This window comes from Buteo buteo, chromosome 10 (assembly GCF_964188355.1).
Source record: "Buteo buteo chromosome 10, bButBut1.hap1.1, whole genome shotgun sequence".
Taxonomy (NCBI): Eukaryota; Metazoa; Chordata; class Aves; order Accipitriformes; family Accipitridae; genus Buteo; species Buteo buteo.
In genome coordinates, this window is record NC_134180.1 from 10,437,298 (window position 1) to 10,449,820 (window position 12,523).

The following is a 12,523-nucleotide window of genomic DNA, read 5'->3' on the forward strand; positions in this document are numbered from 1 at the left end:
TGGTTGTTGGTCAGGGCAGCTTTGGCTTTAGGAAATGCTCACTCAGTGCCAAAGATGACAACTGTCTGTCCGTCCCTAATCTCAGCAGAGCAGCACATGAACTGCCCAACAAATTCAAAGGCAGCCCAAGTATGAACTACTCAACTCATTAACTATTGCTCCCTATAGACGTACTGATTCTTCACTTTGGAGAGAACAGCCCATGCATAATAAATAATGATTGTCTTTATTGTTTTGAAAGTGAAAGGTTAATTCAGCCATGAACTAATAAAACTATATATAACACGAATTATCCATCAATAGAATGCAACAGTATTAGTGGAAGTTTCAAAGCCCCAAAACCACGGTAAAATGGGTGACAATAAAGGTTCATCTTACATGCAGTGCTGTGGTTTGCAGGACCGTTACCTACATTAGGTATTTCTGGGGACAAACACATTGCCTTTTGGAGGCTTGCAATGCATCTTGAACATTTATAATTCTCGATGAGGAGCACTAATGCATTATTAATAACAGCAGGTGGGTAACTTCATTTACAGAGCGATGAGACTTGTTCCCTCTGAGGGGAAGGATTGGATGGATACAAAGATAACACTCAAGTGACTATGGACGACAGCAGAACTGCTTCCCAACTACTGTGCGTTGTTAGCACACGAAGGATTTTATTTCTTAAGCTGCTCACAAGCAGCTACCAAGGAGAAAAAAAAAAAATAAAAAAAAAATCACAGCCAAGTGAAAATGCTCTCCTGTGCCAGTAACATTGTAAAGCTATGGGAAGCAAAGAAGCAGGGGAAGATAGCCAGGTTGTAAAATGGAAAGATACAACTAGCAGGAAGTTCCAGGGTTTAGGAGCAAACATGGTGAAGTTTACTATCCCCTGTAGAACAACAGCAAAGCACCAATATAACTAGCAAGGAGATGGAGAAATTTGCTTATGAGCCCAGTAACACTCATTATTAAAATATTAGCAGTGACTACCTTTGAAAAGGCTCTCAGCTACTCACACAGTAGAAAAGCAGATGATAACAACTCTACATACATCTTAGTGGTAATATAAAGAACAAGGCAGTGACTTCCAACAGTCAGATTCCACCATCAACTCATCCATAAAGCCTGGCACTGTGTCACTGAAGAGGTGGTTTGTGCACAGGCGGAGAACAATAAAAAGCATGTTTGAATGTATAAACAAAGGATAAAGCACAATAAAAGTAAAGTGGTATTATGTAAATCTGCCATAGCTTTCGCACTAATGCACCACTCTCTTCTGATCTTCTCGTCTCAGCAAGAAAACTAGAACAAAACTAAACTCCAGAAGTATAAACTGATTAAAGGCAGACAAGAGGGGGATTTACAAATGATATGTTTTAAAGACTGACTATTTATTTTAGAAACAAAAGCAAGGAGGGATTATAGATGTATAAAACAAATAGAATGGAAATTAACTAAGCTCCTCATGCACCCTGTTACATAAGAAAACCAAGGGGCAATTTAACATGAGAGGCAGCACATTTAACTGATTGTCAGGAGACCTTTTCTAATGCTATCTATAAATCAACCCGTAGAATTCTCTACCATAAGATATTATACAGACAAATTTTTTCTGCAAGATTAAAAAAGGATTATGTGTTTATATAAGGAAGAATAACATATGTAGCTGCATTAGTCAGGTTTAAAAATAACAAGAGTGAGCAATTATCATGCTTGAGGACACAAGCTGATCAACAGCAAGGATCAGGAAGATATTTTTCCCCTGATGGGACAGCACTGCAGATTTGGCCAGATAACAATTTCAACTTTCCAATGAAAAATTGTCTACAGTCACAGGCGGGGTGCAGAATAGGATGAACAAGTTTAAGAACAATAATAATAAAACCAAGGAAATGGAGAGGATACCACAACAGGGATACGTTCATAATACATCTATTAATAAAATGTATCATAAGATGGCATGTACTTTGCGTGATATGCAGTCAAAAGTACTAAAGGAATCAAATTTCCAAGTCACTGGGAATCATACTAAAAAATTCATGAAGAAACAAGAGCTACCCAATAGCCGGGGACAGCTACATCAGCTTTTCAGATCCCAGTTCAGCAAGGTGTTTAGCATGGATGCAACTGGGAGCAGAGCCTGGCTGCCTTCATGGGAGCTGTCCACATCAGGCACTAGCACAAGAGCATCCTTAAAAGGCCCTATCCAGGAATTAAGGAATAAAGGTCAGAAGTCTATCTAGAGAACAACAAAACAACAGTGATAAACAATAAATAAGAAACAGGTCACCCAAGTCTTTCAGAGTGTTTAACGAAACAAGAGTTATCGGCTTCAGCCAGTGAAGTACGTGGAGAAGTGATGGCCTCCAGCCTACCTCACCACGATTCGAGCAGGTGCATTTTTGTCTTTCCCTCACGTCAGGAAGGAGACAGTAATTTTTGTGACCCTGGCTCTTTAGTCCCCTGGCACACAGCCAGTAAGCAGCCCAACACTTCAGAATACCTTTTGATAATACAACATACATACTAATTAGAAAAATTAATGGAAATGAGCTTTGTCAAAGCTAGTAACACAAACCTGAGAACTGGCTGCAGGAATATCTAAAAAGAGTGGTTATGACAAGTGATGAGGTATCAAGGTAGAAGAAAGGGTCCAATGGGATGTGGTGGGGATAGTGGCATGACTGCTTCTGTTTAACATCTTTGTTAATGATCTGGAAGAAAAGTTAAACAGCACATTAATTACACTGAGCTATATTAAATTAGGAGGTGAAGCGAGGGCCAGGGAGGACAGAGAAATAACACAAAGGGTTGTGAGCAATTAGAAACTGATAACACACATTCCTGTGAACTTTAGTACCAGAACTTGGAGAATCAATTGAAAGGAATTAAAAACAGAAGAGCAAGAAAAGTGATAAAAGGGCCAGAAAGACTGATTTGCAGAGGATGCACTAATTAAACTCTGTATGACTTGACTAAGCCATGGTTTGGAGGTAAAGAATAGAATGAGTTGGTGCACATTTAAACACTATTAAACGAAGGACGACTGGAATGTGACCAGTGTTTATAGCTATATGCATTCATAGTTCCCCTACGTTAATTGCAGGGGAATTAGATAAAGTCAAGTTTACACCAAACATGAGAAAAATGTTCCTGCTGTTCGAGGTCCACCAGACAGTGTCACAGACTGGATAGATCCATCATCTGACTCAATGTTGAAGTTTGATGCAATGAACAAATCCACTTTGGCAGAAAGATATTGTGAAGGTTATAGAGCCTATGAACAGTATTACCCCAGACTAAAGATATGGATGAGAACTTGGTGAGCAACCTAGAGATAGCAAATCACCCATTTATGCCTTCCAGCAACATCTGCAGAATAATAGCCAGCATACCTAAGCCATCACATCACAGGCAAATGATAAAAAATGAAAGCAGATTCAAATGTGTTACGGTAAGAAAAGAGTGGAAAGTGGAAGGAAAAATGTTAATCTTACAATAGGGAGGACAGATTTGAGCACAGCCAGTTTTTCATGAAGGATGCCGCGATGCCTCACACTAAGGTAAATCAACAATTCCATCTCTGCATTGGCGCTGACGCAGAATTAAAAAGATGTACTTGTATGCCATCAGGTCACATGGCCAGAAAAGATCAGACTTGTTCTAACCTGGCAGCATGACGGTAGTGGAGCTGTGCTCTGGAGAAGCAACAATCTTGCTGACTGCATAAAAGATGAGGCTGGGCAGCCGTGAGATCTCATCAAGCTGTGACCTTCACTTAGGCTGGATGCATTGTCTTCTGTTCCATTTAGCAGTACTCTTAAAGAGCAAAGAGGCAGACAGTATTTCTATAGATCCAATTATACTCTTGACTAGAAACAAACCAAGGCAGGCAATCTGTAAGTATCGCTCTTCCCATCAAATGCGCACAGGGTTCCTATAAAAATAATTCTATTTAGTTCAAAGATTGTGTTCTGGCTTTCCTATCTCATTTGCACTTGTTTCTTCGCCTCTTTCTTGCCTTTTTTCCTAATAGCCAGAAGACATGGATGAATCATATGTTATTTGTAATAACAACTCACTAACAACCCTACCCCAAAGAAGCAAAAATTGGAGAGCACAATGTGAGTCTGAAGAGTGGATTAGCAATTCCTCTCTACCCTGCCACTGCAGGAGGTTTGAAGATTTTGATAATCTCATATTTGCCCTGGTCCCTCAATTCCAATGCCAGAGCAATGAGAGAATATGGTCAGTTGCCGCAGTGCTGCCGGGGCTCAACAGTGCAACAGTAGGGAATGGGATGCACTGAGACTGAGACACTCTGCCAGGACATAGTGTGTGTGGGAAGGGAAAAGCTGGTTTCTCGCCCACCTATGCGTCACAATGCCTACTTCTAGCCAGTTCCGTATGCCTTCCTATTTGTTCAGTCAAATAATATTCATTATTAAAAATAAGACTTTTCCTATATATGCGTATCTATAAACAGCACACATCTGTCTATATGTGAGAAGACACACGCTTCCTCATCTCAATTTTCCTACCTTTTGTGCCCTTCTGTTCTCTCTCAATATTCCTCCCAGATATGCTTGGAAATTGTCAAATGGCAATAACACAACAGAACATAAATGTAGACTAATGTTTTAACTGCAGACAAGAATATTTGGGGAAATATGGAAGAAAAAGGAAGGACAAGCACCAAGAGCTCCTATCTCTATGTATGCCTTGTGCTGTGCAATGTCAGCATTAGCAGAATACACTTTATTCCCCTTGGTGGGAGATAAGCAGAACAAAGACGTTGCACATGCTGGTCCATGTAGTGGTTAGTCCCAAGAAAAAGTATGTTTGTAAGAACTGAAATTCTACTTTTCACACAATAGTAAATTTAAACATATGTCTTTTCCTCCAGTGCACACGCAGGAGGTACAGTGGCTAATTTCCTGATTACACGTCAGCCCCCTAAAATAAATCCTTCATTGACCACTGCCACTGAAAAGACTACTTAAAAAATGTCTCGTCAAGGAAATGTTCGCTTAAAGGCCATTATGCTGTTATGAATCAAAATTCCAGATGCTAAACAAATGCCAATTAGCAGTATTAAAAAAACAGATGCCCTGTTCTGAGTGAGTACCACTGCCTGGTGTTGGAAGGGAAAAAAAACCTGCACAGAACATGCTGGAAGCCACTGTCCTGTTGAGAAGCCAGCTTTTAAATAGCTTTTCTGAGAGGCAAACTTAAAAAGCTGTAAAAGCAACTTATTATGAAAGTCTCAGCATAATTTTCCATCAGTATGGAAGAAGGTTAAGCTGTCCCCTGCCTTAAGCTGCTTTATGTTAGAAATCCTAGCAGTGAGTAGAAGAGGTATGGTACAGAGTCAGGTCCATGGAAAGAATAACTGAGACAGCACTACACTGCAGCTACCTATAACCTTCCAACCTATACTGTAGGTGTCAATGTTTGGAAAAACAAAAACGCAAGTTCTCCTATTATTAATCTCCTTTATAGGTACAATAACTCCCTGTCAAATAAAGATGACCTCACACACACACATGCACAAATTTGAAGCCATTATAAGCACCCCTTACTTCACTTGAAGCTCAGACCACTGATCCGAGACTTCCACAAGGTGCCCAAGTCATCTTACCTACTTCTGAGAGCTGGGAAATTCTTAATATAAATCAAAGGAAGAAACATGATTCCTCCCCATCTTATCATCCACCTATTAGATGTGTGCCAATCCGCAAAGTTAACAGGGCATTTTATTTCAGTAGTTTTGGCTTGAGATCATCTGTATTCTTAGGCAATCTGACTTCTAATTGCAGCTTGCTCTTTTAAAGAGATCAGAAGTTGGCACGTTTTAAAACAGAATGATCTCAGCCCCCACCTGCACCACAACCTGCTAAGGAGTAACAGCATATAAATGGGCTATTCAGAGCAAAACCTACGAAGCCAGAAGCCTTGTCCCTATGAGAAAGACAGGAGGGTGCATTATGCTCCTGGGTATACAGGTGGCCAGGCAGACAAAGAAGCATAATACCAGCTACATGTGGCACAAATAGCTTCTAGTTTTTTTGCTGGTTTATGCCCAAGAAAGGCAGCCATATATTGCTTCCTGAGCCTATTTGCCAGAGCCCTAAAAGCCCAATACCCTGCCAGGGGAAATGAGAAACATTCTGCAATGTTCTTGTTTTGAAAGGGAGCAGGAGCTAAGAAGTATTAGAGAACTATCAGAGAAGAATTAGACAAACATTAAAACATCACTTAAAAGATAGGATCAACATTAAAAAAAACCTAACAAAAATGAGGAACAAACTAAAAAGGAGGCATATAAAACAAACAATACAGATAGTAATCAAACACTTCTGATATGGAGCTTGCAGCTGTTAGACGAAGACTATGACAATGCATGTATACATAAAGGCTAGGGCAATTACTTGTAGATGAACACAAAGAAGACAGAGAATTTCTTATAAATGAAGATGAGAATAGCTAGGACTTTTGAAGGCTCTCAGAGTTCAGAAATCCTCCTGGAACTGTGTGGACCATGGGTTCAGCATAAAAGCCTCAGAACTTGACATAACAGAATATTCTTGTGACAACTTCACATGCAACTAGACCAAGACCCTTTTTTCCCCAAGGACCACCCAGAAAACAGGTCATTGAAGTGATAAAGGATAGTTCATAGAATCACAGAATAGCTGAGGTGGGAAGGCACCTCTGGAGATTGCGTAGTCCAACCCTCCTGCTCAAAGAATGGTAAACTAGAGCAAGATGCTGAGGACTGTCTGGCCAGTCTGCTTTTGAATCTATCATCAATGATGATGGAGACTCCACAACCTCTCCAGCCAACCTGTTCCAGTGTTTGATCATCCTCACAGTGAAAAAAGGTTTTTCTTATGTTTAAATGGAAATTCTTACATTTCAATTTGTGCTTACTGCCTCTTGTCCAAAGAGCCTGGCTCCGTTGTCTTTATTTCCTTTCATCAGGTATTTATACACATTGCTAAGATTTCCCTCAGTGCTTTCTCTTCTCAAGGCTAAGCAATATATTCTGCTTTAACTGCTACTTCAGATATTTTTTGAACTAGAGGAAAATGTGATTCATGGTCTTTCAATAGACATTGGAAGTTCCAGTTTTGTTCTGACAACAAAGCCTTTACAAAAGAAAATTCTTCACAATGAGGATAGTCAAATATCAGAACAGGTTGTCCAGCAAGGCTGTGCAGTATGCATCCTTCAAGGTTTTCAGCACCTGATTGGAGAATGCCGTGAGCAACTGGATATAAGTTGGTCCAGCTTTGAAGAGGTGGATAGACCAGAGACTTCCGGAGGTCCCTTCCGATCTATATTATTCTATGACTCTGAAAAGGGACCAAGTATGGATACCCAGTATATTCACTGCTTCCTTGGTCCATTTTTCAATTCCAATAAATCACGAGTTTACAGGTTTATTTTTAAAATGACACAATGTAGGATTTAATAAAGAAACAAGTTTCACACACATATGGATCTAAAGTGAGCTAGGAAGTGTGCTTAAAAGGGATGCGTGCTGTCTAAAGCAAAGCAAGAACATATACACCAAGGTACAAAAATGGTACTCATGTCCATAGAGAAATATACAAAAAACTTGATATTCACTAGATAATTCTTCTTCTGTTTTTCCTCAGGTTTTAAAGTAGGCAGATTACCTGCCAAAAATAGAGGGGTATGAAAATACTTGCAATATTAAAGTTAGGCATTTTAAAACACAAACAAATATTGTTAAAAAATTACAGAGCACCTCATTTTAACTTGAAACATTTGCCCTCAGTCTAATAATAGAAAGGCCTTTGTGCTCTTGGATGCACTGACCAAAGACTGATACAAACAAGAAAATCTGGACTCTAGCTGAAAATGTCTCACGCAGACTCACAGCCAACCAAACTCTCGACAAAAAGTGAATAGCTAAAGAGCAATGAACACACCTGCAGAAATTTCATCAGCTTCCGAATAAACTATAAAGCCATTTTAATTCTCTATGGACTTCAGTGGCATGAGGGAAAATAACATGCTATCGCCAACCTAAACGAACTTTTTTCCTAGTCAAAATTGAATACATAATGCAATCCCTGGTGGCAACTTCAAAAGTATTTATATAGGTCACTGCCCACATTAACACTGATAAGTTTCACTATTTGCAACTTTAGATCAAGGCAAGGAAAATAAGCAAGTTATGGATCTACCAGAGATAATGCATGACAGTTGATAGCAATGCCCCCCCCCCACCCCCCCCGAGCTTAGTTGTACACTGTGATATTTTCATGTCCTCTTCCTATTCAATGAGAAAAAGTCCTTTGCAGGAAAGGCACACTTACTGGCACTTTGAAAGGAGAAGTATTCGAAGCATCCATGGAGTTGGTTTTCTCAGAGGTGCTGGTCCCGGAGATGCTCCGTCTGCGAGGAGATCTCTCTGCTGGGACCTCTAAGGAAGAGAAGAAAAAGAAGGTGAATGGATGCCGGGGGGTGGGGAATAGTCAGGTTTTATGCTCTGTAGGACAGACACCTCAGCAAAGTTTCAAGTGCATTACTAAACTGCTGAATTACACTCACCTATTTTTCTACATCTTATTTACTTACTAAATCACAATGGCATTGCCACTGACAGATTCAAGGTTGTGAATCTGACTTGATTGTAGGCAATAAAAATAAAAAAATGCTGGTAAAGATCAATACTCAAACATATTTAGTACTTTATTACTAGATTGTGAGATAGTATTCAGAGAACTTTATTTTTTTTAATTTTTTTTTTTACATAAGCAATGCAGTAATTAACAGATAACTAAAATCAAGACACAGGGAAGCTCAATTTTAGTCACAGCTGAACACAATTTGAGAAAGGTCAAAGTTCGGTCTTATATGATCACACTACTTGCTCAAACCATGCAACCAGCAGAAGACTCATCAACTGCCCAGGTAATATGACACATATATCTCTGCAGATAAAAAAAAATAGGTCAACTTCTCCTCATTCTGGCAATATGACCTTACTAAGATATGACTTTGGCATCTTAAATCCATGCAGGCTGATCTGATGAGCACAAATATTCATAAAAGACGCACTTATCTTTTTCTAGTATAAATATTAGAATAATAGCATAATAAAGCATACACACTATTAAAAATCTCTACACAAACACACATATACTGTACATATATGCATTTTTATATAAAGCTAGATACACATACATATAGATACCTTTATCACAACTGCTGCCCATCTCCAGCTCAATTGCCAGACTTAAAGGAATCCAGCTTCACAAAACATCCCCCAACACAGGGAGGGAAAAAATCACTTCCTAGCAGAAAGTCCATTGTTATCTTCCAAATCTTAAAGAAAAGGAGTAAGCCGTGACTCCAGATAGTGACATTTTGACTCCTGCCGTTTTCCTTTCAAGAGACAGATGCAGCTTAAACTTCCATTTCTGGCTGCCTGGCCCTGGGGATCCGTGCTACTTCCACTTAAGAGAAAGCTGGATCTCTCCGTTCCCCCTCCCTTCCCACAGCTTGCAGAGAGCAAGCGAGCAAGCGAAAAAGAAACACACAGGACTGCAGCTATTCAATCAATCGCTCCGACTGCACATCCTCATTAGTTACTTTCAGGCTATTAACAGACGCCCAACTGCCGGCTTCCCTCCGCTACAGAAAATTTCACTGTTATATCCTGATTCACAGCAGCAAAAAAGGTTTACAGAGATAGACTGCCAGCTGGTTCCACGAGAGCAGTGTCTCCCTCAAAATAACCGAAGAAAAAATGAGAAAAGCCTTCTTCAGGGATAACATTACTTGTGATGTCTTTGCATACCAGATTTTGATTTCACCAGAGTTATAATACATATCTCCCATGGATGCTTGAAGAATGACAAAATGGAGCATATTGAACGAGAGGCTAAGAAATCTGGACCCTGCAGTATTAGTGTCTCACACGGTAGATATTTATCTTTTAAAAAACCAAACTGCTAACATTCAGCCTCTCAATCTGCTTGTAACCATCGTGAGGAAAGAACTGCTAAGGGGGAGAACAGCCTCCTGAACTGGGCAAACAAAGTCTAACACACAATGTAGCTACCACTGGAAAATGGGCAGGGCACAGCCGCTCGCTGCCAACCACGAGGACGATGCACAAGCCCTGCTCGCACTGACCAAGTAAATCACTGTCTGTCAAAGCTTGCAATAACTGTGATAGAGCAATACCACTTTCGGGGAGATTTCTCCTTCAGCTGATGAGCAGCATCGGGCACTTTCTCTTACAGCTAAGGAGGCATTGCCTGTTCCAGTGCTGGAGGGTAAGTCCCTGTCAGGGCACCTTTAGAGAACACAGTGCTTAGAGCAGGGCCAGTGCTAGACCAAGGTTTCTGAGTAATGGTCAGTCACACTATCGCAGGAGCCTTTGCAGAGGTTGCTAGTTTTATCTGAAGATGCGCTCTTTTATACTGCCAGCCTCCTCCCCCGGCCTCTACAAAGGGAAACTTATTTTCTGCAGCACCTGTAAGTACTGCTCTCCCAAAGAGAGCTGTATTACATTGGATTTAAATGATTGCTTCTGCTGTTCTCACTGTAAATGTAATGAAAGCAAATGGGAGTGATATATTCACTTGCAACTGGGGACTAAAGTGAGCACCTTTTATTTTACATTGAATAGTAATGCGTAACGTAATAGGTTTGGCTTTCTCCACTTCTCACATACAGGAAATCACATCAAAGCTCCTTCAGTAATTTAACACAGTCTGTTAACTTTGCTGAGTCATGAATGAAAACAGGAGCCTGAATTCCCCACTATTTTCAACAATAGGTTCTGCAGGAGTGGCAGTTTAGGAAAAAGTTTAAGTTTAAACCAAATGGAGTTGCAAAGCTACAACAAAGAACATGCCTGTCTCTCCTTGCCTTCCCTGTTCCCCCGACATCCACCCAGCAGCAGTTCAAGTTCTCTGCAAATAAAACACTGAGATTCCACTGGTAAAATGAGTTTCTTCCACTCTCAGACCATCACAGAAGTGTACCAAATGGGAAAGGGAAAATGAAATATTCACAAGGTGCCTGCAATGAACTAAAAATAAAACTACCTTTCCCTCTCTTCTCCTTCTAAAAAAACAAGAGCAAATAAACAACATGCTCAGTCCCCAAAAAAGAAGACCTAGATATAGCAAAATTGTTGAGATATGTTAACTGGAAATCAAAAGCTAAAGCAACCTGCTATGATGCCCGTAGAATGGTGTTTTTGCTGAGTTGTGTAAAAAAATCTATACTGTCACCACCAGGCAAAAAATGAAACGGTTCCCACCCCTGCTCCACAAGTAATGCTAGAGGCTACTCTTGCATAATCTTCACCTGCTGTAAAAATCGATGCACCTCTCATCGGCTTAGTATTAAATTACAACTGCTTTCTGCATTGCTCACTCTCAGGGACCAACACTACAGATAAATCACATTGTTTCTATGGATAAACAATCTGAAACCCTTTTCATCTACTCTCAATTTCTGGGAAGAAAAGAAAATGAGGAAAAAAGAAAAAAAAAAAGGATAGACAGATCTTTCCCCTTTCAACCTTAAAAAAATAATCCATCAAACAAATGAGTTGTAAACATCCCTGTGGGACACTTTTAATTTATCACCTCATATATTGGTGATATGCAGTAATATTTATGTAAATAAATATTTACGCAAATATTTACACACTACATAGAAATAGTCAGTTACAAATTAGCTGAGCCAATTACTCAGCAATGGCAGACGCCTCTGAAGAGGGAACTGCCCAAGGATACAATGAAGGTAGGTCTCTTTTTACATCTTCATATTGCGCCACTCTACCCTCTGCAACACCAAAGCTTGTTTTGTTGGCCAGAAGGCAGGTTTGTGTAAGAAAAGTGCCACTTACTACTATGAGTAGTAGTGATGATTGACCTTCTTTGAAGGCAACCATCTTGGCCACAGCGGCGTAGCCTCATTGACCTCCAGTCAGGATGCGGCTCTCGGACTTGATCTGAACTTCCTATTGCTGGGTGCTCTGGCCACTTGAAATCTGAAACCTTGATGTTGTGGGAATTTGTATTCTACCGTGAAGAGCTTTTTCTTAGGGTGGGAGAAGTAGAGATGAAACAAACCTCCCAGCTTTGCAGGACAGTGCTTGCTACTCTATCTCCATTTTTCTGAATTAGAAATGGATTGGAGAGGGGCAGGGTAAACTATCAGGAACAAAGAAACATCCTCAGGGGTTAGCGTGAAAAGAATGAAGTTACTGAACTTGCAAATAAGGTCACGGAAACAAAGATTACAGGGGTGTCCATGATTTTGTAAAGGGCAGCGCAATGAAAGTACTGCACAGTTTCAGTGGAACTTGCATCAAGACTGCAGCACCTTCCAGACTGGGCATGTGTCCTCCCAGGACTGGCAAGAACATCTCCAGATCCGAGTTCCTGCTTATGGAGTCCAGGAGGTGACTGTAAAGCAGTCCCCAAGACCTACCTGGAGATGCGAAAAAGGGGTAAGCACGCTGTCAATCATA

The 12,523-nt window shown here is 40.3% G+C and overlaps 1 protein-coding gene across 11 annotated transcripts in view; it reads right to left on the reverse strand.

The window, feature by feature from the left end:
* The window catches only part of RASAL2 (RAS protein activator like 2), a 203,521-nt gene that overhangs the window by 59,002 nt on the left and 131,996 nt on the right, over positions 1-12,523 (reverse strand). For all 11 annotated transcript variants that reach the window (XM_075038584.1, XM_075038589.1, XM_075038588.1 and 8 more), the window contains one exon: positions 8,340-8,446. In XM_075038584.1, coding sequence (XP_074894685.1) covers positions 8,340-8,446 — 107 coding nt within the window. The remainder of the gene's footprint in view (positions 1-8,339; positions 8,447-12,523) is intronic.